At 33.6% G+C, this 24,800-nt stretch overlaps 1 protein-coding gene across 1 annotated transcript; it reads right to left on the bottom strand.

The window, feature by feature from the left end:
• Positions 1–1,298: 1,298 nt before the first annotated feature.
• Positions 1,299–3,473, bottom strand: LOC138324974 (uncharacterized). The gene is made up of 3 exons (XM_069270281.1): positions 3,090–3,473; positions 2,041–2,835; positions 1,299–1,746 (listed from the first exon to the last, which is right to left on the bottom strand). The coding sequence occupies exons 1-2, from the start codon at positions 3,315–3,317 to the stop codon at positions 2,446–2,448; spliced, it is 618 nt and encodes a 205-aa protein (XP_069126382.1). The 5' UTR covers positions 3,318–3,473; the 3' UTR covers positions 1,299–1,746; positions 2,041–2,445.
• Positions 3,474–24,800: the final 21,327 nt, after the last annotated feature.

Genomic DNA, 24,800 nt, shown 5'->3' with positions numbered 1-24,800 from the left:
AATCAATGCGTGCCGACATATTACCACAAACCTTCCATCTATGGGTTTGGAGTTCAAATCTCTCCTGGGCAATTTGCCAGACACTGCCCATAAGTTGAGGGTTTTTCTTCGGTACTCCGGTTTCCCGTAACTTTTGAACCTGTCACGTACTTAAATAACCTAACTAGTACTGTTAACAGAGCTTAGCTCAACACCAAACCAGTGGCATATACTATCAGTAATATCATCTCATAAAACTGTCCAGAAATCGGTCTTTCACCATTTGATAAAAAAATATGTATTTTGATGTAAGTGTCATTATTTTCAATATCTACAGAGAAAGTTGTAACAAAACGCTTTACGGACGACAGATATGGTTGAGATAGTAACACACTTATATTCTTTAAAGATGCTCCACCGCCGACAGAGCATAAATAATATCCATCATTCGAACAATAATTTGTGTTTAATCGTGTATATACATACATAATTAACACAAAAAATAATATAAAATAATTCATTTCGCCTTTGGTGCATTGCGCAATCAGTACTTCATTTCATATAGAATATAGTGCCACGGATTTTTTTCGGGATGCAATTAATTGTTTTTCATATTTTTAACTTGAAGTAAAATAAGAAGCTCAAACTTTTCAATGGTGGTAATGGTGTATAGTAAGTAACTTTTGTAACAGAAGAAAAATACTAAATCGTCTGCTCCTGTTTTTGATAGTGAAAAAATACCTTTTGTCAGCGGTGGAGCATCATTAAGCATCTGATTTGTTTCGGTCTTTGACGGAAAAAACTGAAGACATACATTCTTGTGTCCAATAAGCAGACGAGAACATCATGCTGAACAATATTTACTTTAAATGACGTTGAAACTGGTGATATTGAAAACTGTTAACCAACTTATTTTCACGACAATTTAATTTCGCATTTTCATGTTTTTACTTTTTCAAACAGAGATATTTTCGCGAACCAGAGTCATTTGGATCTAGTTATTTTCACGCTCATAACATTTTCGCGAAGATTTATTTCTGAGATATCTTCTTGCTCGCAAAAATACGCAAAATTTACTCGCACGCGAAAATAAGTTGGTTTTCAGTAACCTGTCACAGTCCAGTGTGTCAGAGTAATACGGTGACATTTAATGTCTAAGTGTAGTGACTGATTACGGCCAATTCGTGATGTCGTTTTGTCGTAATCAGCCACCATCTAGTATAATACTGTTCCAAGCATTCATACGTGTTATGGCCCTTACAAAGACTTAGAGAGAAATGTATGAAACATTGGGGGAAAAAAGAGAGTAAAACAGGTAATCAAGTTTATATCAAAATTTAATAGTTAATAAAATAGACTAGATTGTATATAACATTGTACAGTGTATATCAATATCATACTGTATATTAATAAAACAAATGATGTCGATCATGTTTGTGATATTTTGGCAGGGTTTGACAAGTCATTCTCACGTGATTTTATGATAATCCAAGTAAAGGATTTTTAAAGTCCCATATCAACTTTGCCCATTTATCATATTCGTATTTGAAGATCTAGAGTCCACATGAATTTGTGACACATTTATAATCAAGTGATGGAAGTTCATTCGACCAATCAGCGCGTCACTGTAGCTGAAGGAAGATAATGATTGGTCATTCACGCTACTTCCTTAGCGCACTTCCTCATCATGTCTTTGTCCTCATTAGCTCCGGAATCCGACCACGTTGTGATTAGTTTGTACTGGTTTTCAGCTGCATTCCATAATTTCTGTAAAATATAAAAATACGAGCTAATTAGTGACACATTTAAGTATACACGGCAGGTTGCAAGCTTTACAATGTATTTTCGTATGTCATAACATCTATAGGCCCGAAACCGTTAAACAGTGAAAACATATGTATACTAATCCCATAATCCTTTATCACATATGGACACGTTTGTTATAACAAGTGTATGTTAATTACCCCTGAGTCAACGAAACACTAATCTTAATATCTTTCACCGACGCGCCATGTTTTCTGTTTTAATCCTAACTGTTCATTGTGAAAGTATTTTACTTACCATTCATTATCGAAGTAATTCGTTCAGTGTCGTCGACGCTCTCGTCTGCTCTTGCTGTCTGCGCTGTCGTCTGCTCGTTACTCTCGTCTGACATAATCCGTTCACTAATCACCATGAGTTGTTATGTCCAGTTAATCTGATGTCACGGGGTGGTATTAAGGATTATCTCCTCAAACACTTTTTAACTGATAAATGTCCCGACTCCGAAAAGTTTCATTGAGTCTCGTTTTGAGAATTGGTAGTCCTTGGGTATGAGTTTTGGTACCATCGTTTCTAGAATAGCACTATTGCGAAGGTGATGCGGGGGTTGTCGGAATATTCCGATGCATTGTCAACAGAAGACATGACATGAGCTATCAATTTTCCATATGACATGAAATGAGGTGATGTAGTATGTCGACGAGCTCACACCGTAGTTTCTCCATCTGAACCAGATTCCTCAGTGGAGTAAGTTTCCTCTTCGTATCCCGAGTCACTAGAGAACACTTGGCCATACTGGGACTGACTGAGATCACATGACTTCCAGTTGGCGTGTAAAAGACTAGAATTGACTGGGTGCTGTGGCTGAGGTGCGGAAAAGTCTGTGGTGGTGTTCGAATCACATTTGGAGATGACGATACCGGGCAATGACATGGATGAAGATAAGTCTGTGGTGGAAATGTCAGTGATTTCACAGGAGCTTGCTCCCAAGTCTTTGGCACCGCCGTGACGTCGTTTGAACTTTATTTCCTCGATTGTTTCGTTTAGGGTCAGTAACTGTTTCATTAGAGACAAGTCTTGGTCCATAAGTCCAGCCTGAAGTGATAAAAATAGAACTGACATCAATAAAATGACAATAAAAAAAATCATATAGTGAATCATGTGTGTTTATTATTAGCATTGGCACAGAGACAAAAGTGTGTCTTCTACATGTATGTAAAGTATTACTTAAAGTTCATCTAGAATTGTATAAAATGCTATTACAGACATATCTAATGACAATTCAATTGATAATTGAATTTGGAAGAGAAAAAATACACTTTATAATAATTTATTAATAAAATACTTACCATTTCTTTCCTTAATTTATCCATGGCAGAATCCATGAAACACTTTGGTTTTTCTGTTTTTCCTTCTGTCTTTTTGTTCTCCTCCTGTTTTCCCATTTCTTCTTTAAAACTTTCTGTCACTCGTTGTCTGTCCATGTAAAATTCACGACATGCATTTGAAAAGTCAATAGAGGCGTAGTAATGATCCTGGTCCTCCATCGCTTGTCCAGACGTCTTGACCATTGTCATAGATGACCACTTGACCAATATAAGTATATATAGATATTAGTTTTAATCCTCTGTGCTGTCTCCGATACTACAGGTATACCCGTATATATAGGGTTATTCACAGTTCAGATGTATCCAGCCTTGTTGTTGCGCATACAGGTGTAATTCTGATCCTTTACTACGACTCACCTGCCTTTATATACCACACCTGTTTAAACCTTACCTGTAGTACCTACCAGACGGTTTGTAATTGGTCGTTATTATTACGGGGTAAACTTACTGTACCAGGTAAGTTTACATAAAGGTACATACAATGATTGACGTCTGAAATAATCACTGTAGACTTGCTCAAGCTCCGCCCTCTAGCCTGGACCACTAAAGCGTAAAATGTGTACGATCATGTTTACAAGTTTTGCTATGCTTTTAACAGAAGTCGCTGTCTGATATAAATCAGCTAGTACATGATCATAGTGGTACAACAACCCACAAAGGGCCCCTCTTACACCTGTCCATACAGTCAATGGGTGTTCGGGAGCATTCGTGTTAAAACTTAAAACAATTGGATACATAAACTTAAATAGAAACCGAAATAAGCAACTTCATGCATTTTCAGTGCATTGCATTACAAGTTATTCGATCGTTAGTACTTTGGATTTCTTTTCTATGTCTTATTGAAACAATGATTCCTTCTCATGCTACATGTAAATTCTAATTTTTGGACAAGATTTTGTTGTAGCGTTTAAAGATCAATGCAGATATTACTGGTGATTTTTTGTAAGCTGTGTAGGGATCTATTGATTGGCTTTTCTATTAGTATGCAGTGTATAAACTGCTATTTATATCGGACACAATACTCGCTAGATACAGACTTTGGTAAAACATATTACGATGAATCTCTTCTTAAATCCAATTGAGATGGTGAATCTTCTCAATCTCAGTTAGATAACCAACATAGTTTAGGTATTACGTACACCAAAATACACGTTAACTATTTTCGGTATCAAAATTGTTGGAATATGTTTGCAAATAAATCAAATAATTCGTTCGATTACATTACCTTTGGCAATATTTCTTTGGTTGCTTTCTTTGAACCGATAGTTCCCTGAACTAGAGCAACAACATGTTCAAGTAAAACATGGCTATCTATTCATCTAAAATGAACGAGCCTTTTAATTGAAGAAGTTGACATTTTAATAGGGATAAAGAATTATCCCCTTTTTAATCCTTAGAAGTAATAAGCATTGTGTTAAAATGGCCACTACATAGTACATCAAATGACACAGAAGAATGTATCGATAGTCATAAAACAGGTCGTCTTTGATTCAGGAGCGAATCTACCCTGACCAATGGCCTTTGAACAATGTGCCAGCAATGTTGTCATCTAAGAAGCAATGCAATCTGTTGGCTAGCTTGTAGTTCACAAGACTTCTAGATAGTAAATGATGTCGTGTTTAGGCCGGGAAGCACAGTAGGCCGGTTATGTATATTCGTTCTATCTGTTGACAGGTGAAGAATGTCCTTGCCATTTCAGAAAGATACGTAGTTTCTTCAATATTTTGTCTACAACATATTTTCCAAATAATGCTCCATTAGTGGTATATATGAACTTGAAATCCATGAAGGTCAACAGTCAGATCGTAATAACTTGTAATTCATAATTGTTTGTTTTGAAAATTGTTAGGTAATACCTCTATTTAAAATATCGTTTTGACTCCATCAAAGAACTGAATCCTTAGACCTATTGAAATTCAAATAATGAAACCACGCACATGTTGAATAAAGTACATGTATATATGATTTATCGGAAGTATTTTTTTTTTCTCTTTGAACCTGTTCATTATATTTGCGTGCTTATCGACGTATTAAGTGTTTTAATTTCAGCTTTCGTTATTGCGTGATCAAGATTAGAGTCGAAAACCATTATTTTAACTGCTATCAAAGCCGTTTAGAGTACTTTACTGGCCAACGTGGGGAAGAAAGTGTATATGACTTCGTATTGAACAAATGGTTGATATTTATAGACATCTAATGTTCTAGTAATAGGCGTACTGTGCTTGTACTTTCAGATTTAATCATACAAATGTGGTATTCACTTCCAACACTGGATATCACTTGGTATACCTGAAGGTTATGACTTTTAACTTTTCTATTCAATGTGAAGGTTGATGCAGTGTATACGTGTACTTTATGTTGTGGACAATGGAATGGGATTTTTGTTTTAACTTCACTTCATGATACATATAGTAAGACGTCCAAATATAGTTCCTCTAGATCTGTTAGCACCCGATGCCTCTTGATTTACCGTTTTGTTTACACTATGGTTCCAAGGAAATACGGAACACTTCACAAAGTTGCGTGTTGTCAAAGTGTACAGATCACTAGTATGCCCTTGGTCTTTTCGCATTTTTTTTTGCGCTGACATTTTGAAACGCGAAAAATTCTACAAAAAGGTTATGGGTTTGTGAAACATTTTGAAAATTATGATCTTATGAAGTGACCAAAGACCTACATGTAGGTTAGTGCAGTAATATAACAGAAACATTTCATTTTTCAAATGTATTACCCGAAAATCAATCACAAGAAGAGTGAAGGCCTTAGAATGGCACCCTGGGGAACATATCATTTGAGCGAGGAGATTGCGCATGCAGTTGTAATGTCACAGTAGGAAACTAAGTGCTTCTAAAAATAACATTGTCGATATGCTACATGTACATATCAACCTGCATTCTACCATGCATTATAATGTAGCTAATGTGAAAAGTGAAAAATAAGACATGTCAAATATATATTGATAAAATGCTCACAAGGGCTGGGATATTAACAAAGTGTGTAAAACTATACTGTTGGGGAATGCTAACTACATGTATATATGTTCATTGGTAACTGATTTGTAAAACTAAAAGGATGAATATGCAAATTATATGGAAGACAACTCTGTTAATTGACAATGACTGAAAATTACCATGCATCGTGAATTTAGCTTTGTCGGAACATCACTACACGTGAAATTCACGTGAAATTCTTGTGATGTGAAATTCACGTGAAACTTTCCACGTGAAATGAACATTTCCGTGTAGATATATTGCCCGTTTAACATCCAAGATTATTGACCTTAAACATCAAGTATGTATATCAGGATCATCAGACAACATATACAATAGATAATCCATCAATTATTGTTTACTTACAAAGTGGTGAAAAGGTGAGACGATTCTAATTAATGATTATGAACCGTAATTACCTGTTGATCACTTGTGAAGTTTGGTAAACATGGATCGATCATTTCTATAACCCACACACACATCAGTGCATAAAAACAGCCACAGATCAATATTTGTTAATGACCAACATCATATACAATACAGGTAAAATACAATAGAGACATACAGGTATAAACAGAGGTATCTATTATCGAGGATGAAAATGATTTATTATAATGTATAGATTAAATTAAAATGAGGTGTCAGTTCGGTAATTGGCCTTTACATTAAATAAAACAATTGATAATAAATGTACATAATTTATTTTATTGTCGGGCGATATATCAATAAGAAAATCAGTCTTTTATTTACCGTAATTAAGGGTCATTGTGTTGCTATATTAATTAGTTCTTTGAATCAATATAGGCATGTTCTCTCTCTGTATAGACATGCAGAGCGCTCTCATTAATTAATTGAACTTTCACGACCACGTGTTTTAATTGTAAATTTTTAAGAAACCTAGCTCTGTCATGGTATATACATGTATGAACAGTTTAACTGATTGTGTTAAATAGTTGTGACAATGTATGCCAAATACACAGATCAAATGTTTTTGACAAAAATTTGCATTTGTACTGTACCTCTGAAGACGATACTGAATACATTTTTGTATAACTCATTTATATCTGAAAAAAATGAGCAAAAATGTATTCTTTGTTGAAAGCAGAAACATTTTTTTCTTTTTTATTACAAATGTTTAAATTTCAAATTAATAAAAATTGCGTAATACGCAATGTATTACAAAATGTTACGTAACCAATTCGATAATAATATTATTTCGACAGAAAATCGGGAAAATTACCTGGCACATCTAACTAACCCATGACTTAAGATTTAGGAGTAATGGTGATTGGTTTACCCCGAAGTGATGGTACTTATGTGTTTATCGAACTATTAATCTTGACATTTGACAAATCGCCCTCATTCTAACTATAGAAACATATTGCACCTGTATTGGATAGGGGATCTCAAACTATTAACTTAACACATTTTCTGATGATTTGATTTTATCTATTTGACTTAATGTCAAATGATGACAATGATTTATGTTTTGTTCCATGATACATGTATCTCAGAAGAATCTATGATACTATACCAATGAAAAGTTCCTGTCAAGGAATGGACAATTAGAAAGTCATTAATTGGACTAGACTGGACGGAAACGGAAGTTTTATTGTAAAGTTTACCTGTACACTGGCTGGCTATATTATTACCAATACGATATGGCTCAGTAAATTTATTCAAATATTCATTTTAATATTGCAGCATAAGCTATTCGCTGACTGACCGACCGAATCAGGAATTGCTATCAAAACGGAATGCCATTGGATTATTGAAAAGGGAAATACCAAAGTTCAAATACGAAATGCTGTATTTATTTGAATATAATCGTCATGTAAATTGTGTATTAACAAATGCATGTATTGTCTTAGTGTGCATCGAATGACCTTGAGAATCGACCTTTAGACTGCCGTGACATGCCGTAGGTAAGATTCTGTTAAAGGCAATGTTCTACCTGTCAGAGTTGCCGTGAACAGTCCTTTGATGTGGTTTACCTGTAAGACAATACCTTATAGGACAGCTAGGCTAGCAGGGTTGTGTTTACTTTCTGTCAAAAGCGCAGGGCTGTTCATTCTGGTCATTCTGGTTAATTTGCGGCCCGTAAAATATGTCCGAACTTTGCTGGCCAGCCTGTGGGTCTGTGTCATCATCTCCCGCCTTTTTGTGCTTGTTTTCGTCCGCCCAAAGTCAAAAGGTCACAGCATTCACATCGACATGTAAACAACGAACCAGCAACTATGGCAAAATGTGCAAATGTGTGCATTTTTTTGTAGCGGATGTTATTATTTTTCCTATATAAAAATACATGCTTCTAGAAACCCATGGGAGAAGATTGTACTCAAACGCCTTATAGAAATGAAATAGAATAGACATGTTTTGATTATTGTTGCATTAATGAATGTTGTCAATTCCTCAATCTCTTTTAACTGCCACTACTCGAACCCCCAGACAATTTTAGCAAGATGTACCATAATTGCAAAATGCATGCACTTACTTCGCTTATAAAGGATATTCCATATTGAACAATTTAAAGATTGTATTATACTGCAACTGATACACTTCGTAATAGCGAATTTATCCATTTCCTTTATTTGCCTATTTTTTTGGAACAGAAATGATACTGTGGCTATAAAAGTCAATATTCGCTATAATGGTATAAAGGTGCCTTTTCGACATTCTTCTTGAGAAACGGCTAAACTAAAAGTATGTACATCTGTATGTCCCCTTTCTAATATAGCCACTAGCTACTACAAGGAGATCCTTTAGTTCACGAGCCTTAAAACACCAAACCAGAAAAAACTGAATATATTTAGTAGATGTATGCGAACCAATGTGATTATGTAGCCTTTGACTCTCTTTTTAAAGACAGCTCGTACACTTTTACATCTTTGTATACTTATACTGCCCGAGCTATAGTCATTTGTCTAATGAAGGTGACACTGTACACATCGTACTAATAATTGAAACGTCACACATAACATTGCCACTGGTTGTGTAACAATCTCATCACATAATCAACATTTTGCAGCATGCAGAATGTTTTTAGAAATGAATGTCGATGAAAAACATTTGTCACTAAAATGAGCCATTTTCTTTTTATTTTGTGTATAGAGATATCACCATTTCAGAGACAAAGCAGACTTATTTAGATAATGGGAGAAATGCAACCATCAACATGCACACACGTCAACCATTTTGGAATTGTATTATAAGCATTGCTGGCAAAGTCACAGTCTCTAAGATAAGCACATTTATCAACATTTAAAAAATTCTCATTTAAGAGACAAAGCGTTTTTTTTGTCTCCATCATTACGGCATCATGATCCTTCAATGTCGTCGATGCATTCTGTTACACCGAGCGAACTTGCGCCCAAAATATTACTTTTGCAGCTGTACTGAGAAATGGGCGGTTGCATCCTCGACCTTGGCCCATGTCCTCGTTACTGAAGGGCGTTGTTAAATGCCTTATGTGTTCGTATATTATAACTATAAACAGTACATGACATTAGTTATAATGTATGAATACACAGTTGACATGCGCATTCATCATCGCCACGATACGACGTACGGCTTACACCCATACACCCAAATTCTTAAAGCAGGCATGTTTGTTATGATGTTTATTTTATATTATTTCAAGTACAAAATAATTTAACTTCCTATTTCGCATAAATATCGCTAATATGTCTTATTGGTCATGAACCAGTATTAAGTGCGGGTAAAGACTGTCTCCTTGTAGAACGCCTTGATTTATTCTAAACTCAATAAAATTGCAAGAAATGCACGACTGTATATTTCACAGTCGGCATTAATAGTGGCCTTGTGTTAAGGTTACAAAGATACACCAGGTGGACGATCTTATCTATAAACATTGTGCATGTGTCAGAACCTGGTGTATTTTTTAGAAAGGGCGTTGTAAAAAAAGTTCAAAGTGGTGCAAGACGGCGAGTTCACACACTGCGACGGTTGATCGCGGGTGCATTCACGGGTACGCAACGAATATGTGCTATAGCTATAGGCGGACAGTGTGTCACTGTACAGTATTATGTCAAAATGTTGTTCCTAAACAAGCTCTGTTTGTCTTTGTCTGGCCAACAAACTCATAACTGTACAATATACAATTCCGTCATATAAAACCAAGCAGTTTGTAAAGAACCTGAGTGGAACCTTTATCTGTACCCCCTTTGTTTCATGGTGAAATTTTAATTAGATATATTTGGAAGAAAATCAACGATTTTAAACTTAAAAGCCTACTATTAAAAAGAGCCACATAATTTTTCAAATTTTACATTAAGAGTAAATGTGTTTTGACATGTACTTTATAATGAGAAGTCGTGACTTATTTGAGATGATATCTGGGTGCTCTTTGATAACTTGTAAAAGGTGAGCCGACATATTAAGTTGACACAATGCTTAGTGTTTAGAATTACATTGAATAAAACTACTGCGGTTGGGGATGTAAAACTTGCATAATCAAAATTACCAAAAAATAGGAACAAATTGACTGGAATGGCACGAGATATTATTGATAAAGTTATCTTTTCTGCAAATGGGAATATAAAGCAAAAGCAGTAACACGATTCCAAGTTATGTAATTTTAGACACAATAGATAGATACATCGGAGACAACCATATCGAGTAAAATCGGATAGCTAATATGAATTTCCAAGGCCGTTTCAGCATTATTAAACTATGCTCTTTTGTTCGCTGGCTTGTTTTCATATGGAACTGGTTATTTTGGAGAAATTACACAGGCAATATTTCTTCACGTAAATTTCACGTGAATTTCACGTGAAGAAATGTTGCCTGTGTATGAAGACAGAATAAATTACTTAAACCTCAGTAAGTTATTAAGTTTCCTCATACAATTTATTCATCAATAAAAACAATTTAAAGTTTATATCGAAAGATACACCAGATTTGTCAACATTAGTTGATCGATGCTTATGAAAAGATAGTTTGTGGCTAGCCACTTGCACAACTTGCCATATATATAGACAATAACCAATGAATTCCAAACTTATGACGCTGGGAAGTCCCGTTTGATTTCAAGTCAAACAACGATCCCCTCCTCCTTTGGTTTGGTGACAGGCGGCCACTGACAATAAAGTAAACACATGATTGTAAGCGACGAAGGTTAAAATAGGCCATTGCAACATATATGGAAATGATCCTGACAAGATATTCGACGCCGGAGATGACACCCTTGATATGCCGGAAGTTATGAATGCAGTAGAATTACTCATCGCTGAATTGAAAATTAAGCCATTGTCTTATGGCAATGGTGCCAATGGGATACTTCATAGAAGACATAAAGTAACTGGAATATAGAACATTAATGGCGAAAATGAAAGAAAATAAAAAGGTGTAAGTGTTTGAATCACCTCCCCTTCAACATCAAGAAAAGAAGGAACCTTAAGTTTCATAATACCAAGTAATACACACGGTTACATAAAAACTGTTGGTCAAAAAATTCAAATGCACTTTGAGGGCTTGTTTATTTCAAACAAAGTGAAACCTAGCGTTTGTGGTTGATAACTTATCGCTAAATTTAACGGTAAATATAATATACCAGTTGTCCTTGGTAGCAGATGTAAGAAAGCAAAATTACTTCCACGCCATTTAAATCGATTTTTAACAAATTCATTTAAAGAAAATATTATTATTTGCAATATAATATCGATTTATTTCTCTTTTGATGTATAATGATACAGTTTTATGTTGATTATTAAAGGGCAACAAACTATTTTCATTCCTTAACTACATTTATGACTCAAATCTCTTTTGAAGTGTAATGATACAATTTTTATTAAAGGGCATCAAACATTTTCAATCCATTACTACATTCATGACTCAAATAACACCTGTTTAATGTATTACTGACGTTTGCTGTCCGAGTTTCATCAAACTCATTCTCAATAATTATCATTCTATTACAACGTTTCGGAAGACTTAAGAAGACGTCATCAATCGAACCCCGCTAAAGTAGCGTTATCTAACGGCCAACGATGTACTAAAGGGATCTTATTTTAAACCGGGTATTCATCAATCGTAATGAAACACAACATTATAAGACGATGACTCGTGGAAATGGATCGGCTATTATATATTGGGGGGTTTAGAAGGAAGTGTAGCGGTCAGCTGGCAAACATCAAACGCTGACGCAACCGAGACGAGTTTTTGTCATGTAATCTCTTTGTAACGGCCGGAGATTTAGTGACAGGTAAGTATATCGATATTTAGTCTGGGTCATTAGGTACGTATACAGATGTTACAGATCTGTACAATGGACGGGTGTTACCTAACTGTCTGACACCCGAGAGATGGCGATTTCTCGCCCTAATGGATGGCGATGCACGTGTTGACAGGACCAAGGTACCGGGTGTTAAATGGATCTGTGTGTCAAGTCAAATATGTTTGGTACGGTACACCCTTCCAAACCAGGAACAGTGTACCAAGTGTCAGCAACCACGGACAAATAGAATTGCATATTGCATACAAGAACATCTTTATTTTAACCAAATTAAAATTGCGTCTGCTCTTGATACTAGAATCTCTCATTATTTATTCCCGACAAAACACTTCTCATTACCTATTTGCAGTGTTCATAATCTTTTTGACAATTTCTAAATATCGGTTTGACTTAAGAAAACAAAGCGCTATGTAATTAGCTCATAGTAGCTCTAAAAAAAGTTGAGATTAAGTTTGAAGTCTCAAAGCAAAACGATTGAATATCACTGAGTGCTAGTACATCTTCAATCTCAGTGTTTTATTGCAAAATGCAAAAAAATCCAAATTGGAGGGATAGAAAAAATACTCAAGAGACACAATTACTTGAAATGAAGTTATTCTAACAATGGATTATAAAAATATGTTCTTTGTGAAAAAAGAGAAGTCAAGAGTAACATTATACACTGATTTTGAAGGTGAAACATCAATGCACTTTCGACATTCTTGAGAAGCCATCAACATGATACCAGTTATAAATTATCAATGGTACATAATATTTAAACAAATGCCTACAATTAGTGACACTTATTTGCCAAATCTGACGCAAAGTGCTATATAGGTCTCTGACGGTGTCAAACACCCGTGTTTCTAACGCGAACAGAGACGGCGCTCACTGGTACCCGTTACTTATAAATAAAGGGAGAGTGAAAAGGCCATCTCGTTTTACCGAATACAACAAATATTTGGTAAAGTTATAGTGATTACATGGTGTATCAATGAATTAGTACAAGGGTCATTTGGCTAAATCACCCGGACACCTGTTGGTAACTTTATCAAACCAAACGGTTACATTACAAGGCCCATTAGCTGGCAACACGCGGCCACGGCGATCACATGCTTGGTTAGCTTCAAAGTAACTTTCACCAACGAGCCTTCAGAAAATAATGGCCGTGCATGTATCATGAAATGGAAGTTATTTTACAATGAAACGCAAAATATATGTGAAAGTCTCATTATTTCTTCAGATCATTTAGAGTTCATTGATATGTGGTGGATTATATAACTGAGCAGCAAACTAAACCTACCTGGAAGTATTTTATCTATTGACCTTCGGTTAGGGATCATTAGGCCGCCATTACACAATGTCGTCTGCTACCTGAGAATTTTCGCGCCGCAGGTGTCAGACACTAAACACCAATCGTCCTAACAAATCGATCGATTACGTCACGATGACATCACAGCGTCTGAAGTACCGGGACTTATCCTTGATTGAGACTCATCTCATGCGGTAAATCTATGTAACTGATGGGCGGATTGAAAGATTTCGAGATCATGTTAACGAGGAACTTCATTTTACTCTATACTGAATAAAAATGAAAACACCGATGAAAAGTATGTCAATGTTTGTTTATTTTTAGCCTTCATGCGTTACTTCATATGTTATTCCATAGGCCTGTTTAGTTATGATATAAGTCTGTGGTTATTCACCAATACGTAAGAAAAAGTAGAAGTTGGAGTTTTACATATAATACAGCCGACAATATCGTATTCAATTTAGTGCTTGACCACTAGTAACCAGAGTTCATGAACTGTAAGACCATTGTCCACATGGTGTTATGTATTCTATAGAGATCTTTGAGTTTCAGATGTTGTATTCGATTACAAGTAATTGTGCAGCTTAATCACAAAATGCCAGGGGTCCCCAGTGAATGTCATCAAGAACAATCCTTGTTGTGACGCACAAAAGAGAAACAACACTTAGTGAACAGTAAAGCATTAAAGGAAAAAACATGTTGTCAAATGAATTGTGAGGGCAAGAACAAGAAGTTGTTAGCATAAATGAACTTTAAATGTATTACAAAAGGTTGTTAGCAGAAATGAATTTTGAGGGTAATAAGAAATGTTGCATGAAGCAGAAATGGATTTTGAGGGTAACAAAAAATGTTGTTGTAAGCAGAAATGAATTTGGAGGGTAATAACAAAAAATTGTAAGCATAAATGAATTTTGAGAATAATAACAAAAATTTGTAAGCAGGAATGAATTTTGAGTGTAGTGAGAAAAGCAATTTCATTAATAGTGGTTTTCAAACATACATTATGTGAAATACATTATCATACAAACATGTTATTCATAAATGTACCTTGGTAAAGATAGTAATTAATAGTGATATCTCCGTAATAATAACAAATGTTTTTTTGTGAAAATTATTTGTCAAATAACCAAATATAGCAATCGTTAACATAATCATAGATTAATTTGTATAATTATTCATTTTTTTCCAAAAATAAACATACAGCCAGTTCTAATACATAACCTAGGCGCCATATCATGACAAGCAAAATTGATACATTTGTTGTTTAAAAGTTATTTTGCTGGTAACCCAGTCGCCATTAGTTCAAAAACTGGCATCAAATGCTTCCAAATTTCTCGGTGCACGAAGAGTGTTTTCGTGGGAACATAAGATGATGTTTACATTTTTCTTTTGTCAATAACTTAGAAAAAGATTTATATTGACACAATAATTTGGATGAAAATAGAATAATTATCTCCACAAATATACCGTTGTATAATTAGGGTGGCGTCGCGGTAGTGTCATAAGTTAAGTGAATTTTAAGTCGTTTATTCTTAATATACGTCTTCTAAAATTCACTCGTTGTTTAAACCATTTAACCCATCGTTCTACTTGAACAAAAACGATTAAATCTATAAACATATTTATCTCGAATAAAAAAAGCCCGTTATGAATTAGCCTTGAAACTGATTAATTGGATTTTTTCTTGTTAAAAAACATCAGGTGAATGTTAAATGTTCTGAGCTCTAAGCACGTCTTGTAAACACATTTCAATTGTACGATTATGCATTTAATTATCGATATGTATATAGATTTGTAAGTAGATTTCAACATCGAATTTACCTGTCTCCCGTTGTTATGTGAATTGATGCATTTAGCATTCGATAAATACCAGCCATTTTTACTTATACAAAATGGACACAAAAATAGGCACTGCGAAATATAAACAAGATGTGTCACATTATTTTGAGAGTAAAATGTAGCTGTTATGTCATATTATGCAATATATGTGAAAAGTGTTTGCATTGATTGGATATTGCGAACTAAAGTACGGACATAAATAAAATATCCCTCCGCCCAAAGGAATAAGTTCGTGAACAACAGGTGAGGTATTGTGCACACCTGTTCTTAATTACAGTGTTCATCAAACAGCTTATATTACATATACCTAATCACAAAGTGCCCAATATATAATTACCCGTGCCCGAGTTCGTAAAGGAAGTTTGATTAAATGATTAATTTGCTCTGTAAATAATTCTGATTCTGTTATGCCAAACTGCCGATTAATTTTGATGTCATGGTTTTAATCAGTCGTTTCAAAATTTGATTTTCATTTCCTTTTAGTGATATTGCTATTTTTAAGTCCACAAAGATGAATCTAGATTGTAATGTAGAAAGTAAACATTTCGAATATAAACAAATCGAGGGAAAATGCAAAAATAACAAATCTAGATATTGAAAACATAAATGTTTATAATTTAGACGAATACTTTAATATCACGTATTATAGTTAAAAACAGTATTTTGTTCGTATATTGATACATATACAAACAACACATAAGAATATTTCGGAATCGAAAAACAAGCTTAAATAAATTCATTTCCCCTATCGTTTCTTAGTTATTTATGTTTAAGTTTATTCTGGATTTTGATATACCTGAGGTTTCACCCAGAAAAAACAACATACAGAGATATACTTTACCTAGTTGTAAAATTTGTTATTTATTCGTGTGATTATTCTTAAAAAACTACTAAAATAAGTCATGTAGGATGTATTTCTGCAAATTCATAGTTCTCACAAATTATCCTAATATGCCTGAAATAAGTGTTTCAGTGACTTCCTTGTGCCGGTGCACCCTCAAACGAATCAGTCAGCTAGGCTGCAATTATGACACGGGGTAATCCAATAATAAAATGAAAAAGTACATCTGAAAAAGAACACTGTGATGTTAGATATTGTTCTATACAAGATAGTACTAGACAACCTCGTAATGATGAGTACGCAAAGACCATATACAATTGCATACATTAAGAACGCGATTTATTGTGTTATTTTGTTCTGAATGTAACTTGGATATTATGCCATTGAAAGAATACTTATTTTTTTCTCTAGTTTTTTTCTATTTCTGTAAAAACATATGATACAAATATGTAAACTTATGACGAACAATGGCATTTATGTGTATCTGGCAGTTACGCTTCAGTGAGACATCACTATAAAAGGCCAGATTTCTACGAATACAAAGAGTCACTACACGAAAATACCGCAGTCTCCCAAAACACACCACTTCAAACACTTAACACACCAAATACACGAGAGGCCGTCCTGAAATGACCCTGACATTTAATAGGACATTGATATAGCCAGTCATCTAACCAAATAATTATAGATTACTTTGGCTTTAGAAGATATTTCTAGAATCTACTTTTGAGTGTTTATTTCATACGAGAGTTTATCCAACTAGTCATTGTTATTTTAACTTCGAACCAGTTTCATTAGCTACACGAAAGTATATAGATCAAATGGTTCCTGAGACGCATGTTATGATATTAATGATGTTGTCTAGTCAGGAAATCCTACATCTTCTAAAAGGTCCCATGAATATACATTGTAGAAATCTACATTGATCGAAATCATGTATACACCCCTATAAAGATCTCACTTTTTAATAGAGAGTGAGTTGGGCTTGAAATATCAAAAAAAAGAATAAGTTCAGCATGTTTGTTGCTAAAACGCTTTAATGCAGGAAGTATTGTCCTTTATTATCATTTGGCAGAGTTCCATTACTGTAATGTTCTCAAAATATAAGACTTAGTTAGTAATAACTAGTCAAGTAAGATTCCTATATTGTACATAACTCAATCGTCTGACCCATTGTGCATGTGTACTACACCGCTTGATGTAATTAGTGTAAACGTGTTCAGTCATCCATGCTTAAATATTCAATTATTTAATTAAAACCTCATTTCATTACAAACATAAAGGACAAATCTTTGATAATTAGAATAAGTGATTGGTAATTATCGCCAATAAACTGCTAATTATCTTAACATAAAATATTTTTGAATTTAAAATCAAAACTTTAAAAATTAAAAATAGATATAATTCATACAATACATGCATGCATATTCATAAAATGAATGTTAATTAGGTTATTAACTGATAATAAAATGAAGCTAAGCGCAGGTGTTTTACTCGTACATATGATGAGTTTTCATCAGTTTACATATGTACAATGTACATATAATGGCTTAAGAGCCTAATTACTGCATGACCATTAAATAAGACAACATATATATTGTATAACCAAATTGTACCAATTTTGTTAATATGTATTGTGGTACATGTACTTACTCCTAAACGATACATTTCAAAAAAAAAATATAAAAAAAATGCAGCTTTCATGAGGTGTTCGTCAATTTTTAAGACCAATTATCTGAATTTCAGTCACCGTCTTTACCACAGACTGTCTAAGTATCAATTTATTAATTTTCTTATCTATGTTACCAATATTTGTAATAATGATTATTCTAGCGCGGTTTTGTTTAGATACTATCTTGTTAAGAAGAAATTGGTTATTAAATATACTTTTAATGCAAAAAAATAGGTGAATGATATAGTTTGTTTTACGTGCAACGTCTACCCTAGGGTTTACGTGATGTGATGTTTTGAGAAAATCCCCGAACTATGGCCAATACGTGATAACTTTTCCATGAAATGTTCGAACTCGTGACCTCGAATTAGATGGTAAGTGGTAAAATATTATATAGTTTTATCAAACCAATGTGAACCCATTGAAATAAATCAGTCATAATTTATATTTTGTAATACGATGAAAAAAAGGAGGCGAATATTCGGATAACGCCGTCCAATGTACATGTCCTTATTTAGAGGAATGTCAAGGCCATGCCTTGTAAACAAATGGGGCCGCGGTGGCCGAGTGGTTAAGATGTACCGACATATAACCACATGCCCTCCACCTCTGGGTCGCGAGTTCGAATCCTAAGTGGGGCAGTTGTCAGGTACTGACCGCTGGTCGGTGGTTTTTCTCCGGGTACTCCGGCTTTCCTCCACCAACAAACCTGACACGTCCTTAAATGACCCTGGCTGTTAATAGGACGTTAAACTAATCAAACCAAATCAAAAAAATGTAAACAAATTTATTTACTACTATTGGTTCAAAGGTTGGCGGTTCATATACAGACGTGGGAAGCAACAAAATTGATTTTGATCTCATTGCGTTTGATTAAAAATTATTGAGCTTTTATTTTTGATTTAAAAAAAATCATTTTTGAACAATAGTTTAATTGATAAAATTGTAAATACAAAAAATGTAGCTGCATTAAATGTCCTGTACGAATAAACTTAATAACCTCCGAGCTAAATGTTTTGACATCCTAGCCAAAATTGTTTCCATTCCATGATGAAACGGAATACCTTTATTTGTTTTGACTACAAAGTACCCGTATTTTTGTACTTTGAAATATTTGAAAAGTTTACTCTCTATATCTTAATCAGGTGTTCTACAACTATTGATCTAATCAAACTCCCTGCATCATTGTGACATGTATCATATTTCAAAAGAACTTCCATCGTTGATGAAGTGACCCAGTCAATGGTCACGGTTGCTTAACACCTACTATATGACCTCTATATACACGTTGTAATAGGGTTTGCACTTTTTATTTTGTACTTTTCAGGTGTAGAACAAATAGAATATTGTACATTTCGTGTGTAGGGCGGGGATTACGTCATCGTGAATAAATCATGATTGATTAGAGCGATACGCACCGGTATGATGTTTTACTCTAACTTATTATTACTTAATTTTTAATTTGGTTTAACATCTACCTTTCAAGATTTAATCTTAGACTTAAAACTCATTTGTTCATCATTTCGGAAGTTATAATTTATTATTTAGTTAGGATTTATGCACATGTTTCTTGTCTGATTTTGCATCCTCATGTTTGGTTTTCACCTCATTAATTACTAAATAGTTCCTGCTTGCTCAGTATTAAGGAAGTGGGACGATTGGTTAACCCGTCCTTGCGGAGTGTGCTCTTCGATGTCTTTGGCTGCATACTTGGTGAGATATCACTGTACAAAACCACGAGTTCCACTATTACAATATACAACAGGCTCACGCGATATAAAGATATTTACATACGCATCGTAGTTTAGTCATGGGAGGCCATCCTTCAATGACCCTAGCTGGTGGTAGTCCAACAAACCATCCAAACCAGCGTGACAAGTCATTTACAACTGGTATACGAGCAAGTCTGATTCATGGTCTTCATTTCCTAAACGTAAAGCGTCAGTATCTTCAGTGTTTATGATAGATTCATTTGTAATAAAGTATGGTCATTTGTAATTAAGTATGCAAAAGTGATACGAATCAAATCAGGAGTTAGTAAATCTCATCCAGAATTAGGAATTCAGGAGGAAATTAAAACAAATAGGAATGAATAATTTCAGAATATAGCAAATATTTAAAAAAAAAAAATAGCCTTAAGTTTTTTGTATCTTACCACAACAGAGCATTGTTTTTGTATCTAAACAGTAGTGGGAACATCCTCGTCTATTTGACAGCTGGGTTATCATTCTTTCTTATACTTGAATTATGAATGGAGCGGATAAATCACGCATTCAGCACACATTTTTTTACGGTATTAGCGGAGTGTATAGCATGTGAATACCTACATCATTGTTCTAATTCTTTTTTAATTCTTTCATTGTGAGAAAGTGTGAATGGCTTAGCGGAGTAACACGATTTAGTAATAATACAATAGGATATTTGTATTCAATGTGTAGTTTTATAATAATAAACCCGTATAAAGATATAATGTTTCCAGCTTTCGTCTCTCTAACTAACATATACATTTGAAAAATGGGTTTGTCATTTGTATATCACTGGGTAGAAAAATTTAGGTTGACCATAAATTTCACTTATAACAATACCATTAACTCCGCGACGTAGCGAAAATGTTTGTTTTTTGGCCATTTATTAAGCTTAGCATACCAAATAGGCCTTACTATTTTAAATCATAGCTTTTACATTAAAAGGGGGTGTTCCGAATTATATTAATATGCCTTCTTCAATTTTCCCCATCGACATATCTAACGTTTTTATGGCTACATTATTCAATCAAAAGTTTAAAAGATGATCAATCTACATTTTACAGCAGCGATAAAAAAAATCAGAATTCTTTGGCCCAACCCTGTATTTCATTACAATTTTTCTCACTGCTCAAGGTTAAAAAATCATTCAATTTGATTCTAACTCATGTGTGCATTGTTGAATTTTAATTCAGGAACCTTGAATCGTCGCCAGAAAATTTTTATTGAAATCAATTCAGATTATTGGCATTTGATCAATCTATGATATCGATTAGCGTCAATTTCAAGAGTGAGTAACCTATACCATATATGGTCATAGGTGTAATAAACAATTTAAAAACCTCCTACGACTGTTTATATTGTCCATTCGGAACACATTCGATGCTTAGTATACGCATTATTGCTGTATAATATTTGTTAATGTTACTTATACTCTCCGACCTCAAATACCTGCCCACACATTCTCTTTGTCGTACATGTTAATGCTTTGTTAGGTTTGTTTTAGTTTTTTTTCAGTTTAAGACATTTTTATAACAAACAAAAATCGACTTTACATGAAGAATTTTTACTTTCAGGTAAACATTTAGTCATTGCTTCTCCATTTTTAGTTTGATACTTTTTATGCGTAGTTATTATTATTCAACATAAGAAAAAATCGTTTAAATATCAGTTAAGCTAACAAGGTAGACACAGTCATTGTACTACTGATGGCAGTTGTGACAAGGCCTTTCATGTACAAGGCTTCAATGTAAAGTTCCTACCTATTACGTAGGTAGTGCGACAGGTTTTTCACCTTTTTACGCAACAGGCATAAACAAATGTTGAAGGTCTTGGATGTAGATATAAGGTATGGTAATGGTTTTGGTTTCATTAGCATACAATACTATTTAAACGCCTTTATTGTTCATTGTTATACCGATGGCCTTACCTAGTGTAAATAATTACGTGTTGTATCATTGAAGGACGGTAAAGGTATTTTCATTGTCACTTAGTACTTCAGAGCCCCATCAAAATATTGAACACATTTTACAATGAGTTTGTAAAATCTTATCATCGAATTATAATACTACTAGAACCTGCAATTTAAGTTTAAAGTACGACATTAAGTGACTGAGGTATAGAAATTACCTATCCATCTATATCCTATCATTGAAGTCTAAATAAAGCTACTAGCTCCAGACACTTTGTCTACTACAATCAGTCAGCAAGTATATTTTAAAAGTATTATATCTTTTTACGTTTTACGAGGATATGAGGACTCCAGATCGATCACACTTTTTTGATTGACAGTGTGACATATATTACATATAAATATTGGCTATACTACGACTGATATTATTTTTCCAGTACCCATATGACAGGATGACAACTCTACAGTAACTAGCTTTAATCATATATACCGATATGCTAAGACAAAACAAAAAGAAAGAATAAAAGAGGGATAGAAAAACTTTAATCATATATACCGATATGCTAAGACAAAACAAAAAGAAAGAATAAAAGAGGGATAGAAAAAAGAAAAACGAAAAATATCCATAAAATCTTAAACTTTTGATACACTTTTATGGCAAGATCGCATATATTAATCACTAAAATTATGTTTTTTCTCGATTTTAGTGAAATGTACACGTGAAAATGTTTAGTTATGATTAATGACAATTCATATTAATGCCAAAAGCATTTTACCAACATTTACACAAAAGAACATTATTCACTTCAAGGTTAGGTAGATGTTTTAAGAGTCGTTGGCCGGATGAAATATGTTACATTGTCAGCATACAAGGACTACATAACTCTCATAACGTAAAACCTATAGACAATGCCATTAATTTCTCTCAATGTTGGGCCATACCATATCATAGTTTTGGAGATTCATAATTCCTTTGTAAACTCGCTGATACTATGGGAGTATAGTTTAGGTGTGTGTGTGTATCTACCAAATGGAACCTCAATGATGCTATCATTAAATCACTATAGGAAAAGGCACATATCTCATTTCTTGTAATTTCTTTTTCAATTCCAATCATCAAAATGTGAGTTAAATTAATGTAACGTTTCAAGTGATAATTCTTTACGTAAGCATTGATACGATACTGTACAAAATATTGCTCTATAACTTTAATAAATTTGTGTTTAGAATTCGCGAACTTTAGAAGATACCGAATATTACGAAAAGAAAAACTCCGCAAAATTTAACCGGTATACAGTAAATCAAGTGTTAATGAAACCCCTTTAGGTTCAGATCTTTATATCATTTTATGTTGTAAAATTGTTTCATACACATTTGAACATATTTCATCTTCTTTGTTTATAGTTAAATTATGTTGTTTATATAAAAAATAAAATACAAAAAAAAAAAAAAAAAAAATAACACTCAGTTTTATATGAAGTATATTACAGTATATGTATAGTTACATACATTGGGTGTTTGTACGTTTTGTTTTTTACTTTTAGTTTTTGTTTTTACATCAATTTCGTTTAAATGATTATCTTTATATGATTAAAGATTTTATTTGTTACTCTCAGACACATGAAAATATGTTACATGAGAACATAATGATATACATAAACATATACATGACAAGATGGACACAAAATCTACATGTACAAGATATAAAAATACGTAAAGTTATAATCATATAGTGTTCAATTTAAAGTAATTTTATTATCTTTTTTAGAAAGAATTGTTTAAAATTGGATACTGCAGACACTCAATTGACGCTCTAATTATAAAAAAATAGTGTATTTGGAGTAGTACTGAGCAAAATATTTTTCTCTTTTGGCTTTAATTCCCCTTTTTTGACATTTGCAATTCATCTCCGATATCAACATGACATAAATTACATATTTTTTTTTGATTTTGGGATCTCAAGCCATCGCCCAGTTTCAATAGGGAACTTTATATTTGAGGTACGAAATTTTGTAATAGTAACTCTGTTTTGTTCCGATAACTTTGTGAAATAACTTATTATTTTAGTCTTCATGGTCGCTATTGATTTTGGTGAATATAAAGTTTGCCAGATAAAGTCGTAGAGGTGTTTGTAATTTTGGTCAATGCTTGTCAAACTATTTGGATATATTAAACGATCTGAATTTATTAGAAAGTTCACTAGTTATGTAAAGTACTCGTTGTTTGTTTCTTTTCTTCTATCCAAATGAATCACTAAACATATCAATGTACCGATTTCACCCACCACTAATGTACTGTATGACTTCATAAGAAATTTCCTTTGACATGAAATTCAAAATTTGCAAAATCATACCCAATGAATGAAAATGCTCTTGATGTATTTTATAGAAGACCAATAAATTGTTATCAGGCACGATTTGGAGATTGAGAAAATTGTGGTTAGAAGTACAACACACATATTGAAATAAGATACATTTATTGTTGTTAATTTGGCACCGAAATATGTCGGTATCACCTGTCACAAATCATATTTGATATCAATACATTATAGAGTACCCCGCTATTGTTTAATGTTATAGTAGCAGAGTATCCATCGCATTTTTTTAATAACTAAAAACAAGCCGGGTTAATTGTGCTAAGCATATAGGTGTACCAGTTATACAGATTTTTTGTAACTCACAAATCTAAGGTATACGGCTCGTGCCAATGTTTGAAACATTATATCTACCTGACACTGTATCATATTTCATACATTATCCGGTTATTAAACATATAGTTTTTGGTTCTATCGTATTAGGATTTTATTGGTACAGGTATCGTGTTTCGAAGAGAGGTAAACTTGATTAGAATACAACTTACCTGTCACGGTTGCCACAAGCCGAACAAATGACTTCCGGATGATTTGGTTTTGGTTATGGTTTTGATACTAATTACTAATCAATTGCTACCAAATACCAAATAGCACCTGTAAAATATATAGGTAGATAGCATGTCAATACAGGTGTAAACAAAATAATTATCACAGATAATTTGCTGTATGGACAGACTCGATGTCTAATGTACTTATACATGGTATTAGGTTCAATTCTCGTACGACCACGACCTTTTGATTATTCGTTCATTTCATAAGGA

Source organism: Argopecten irradians, chromosome 6 (genome assembly GCF_041381155.1).
Source record: "Argopecten irradians isolate NY chromosome 6, Ai_NY, whole genome shotgun sequence".
NCBI lineage: Eukaryota > Metazoa > Mollusca > Bivalvia > Pectinida > Pectinidae > Argopecten > Argopecten irradians.
Note: the sequence above shows the minus strand (reverse complement) of the source record. Positions and strands in the feature narration are given on the sequence as shown.

Coding starts and splice junctions, on each gene's coding strand:
- LOC138324974 (XM_069270281.1), bottom strand. CDS start 3,317: ATGACAATGGTCAAGACGTCTGGACAAGCGATGGAGGACCAGGATCAT. Junction 2,836..3,089: donor ATAAATTAAGGAAAGAAATG/GTAAGTATTTTA, acceptor TTATCACTTCAG/GCTGGACTTATGGACCAAGA.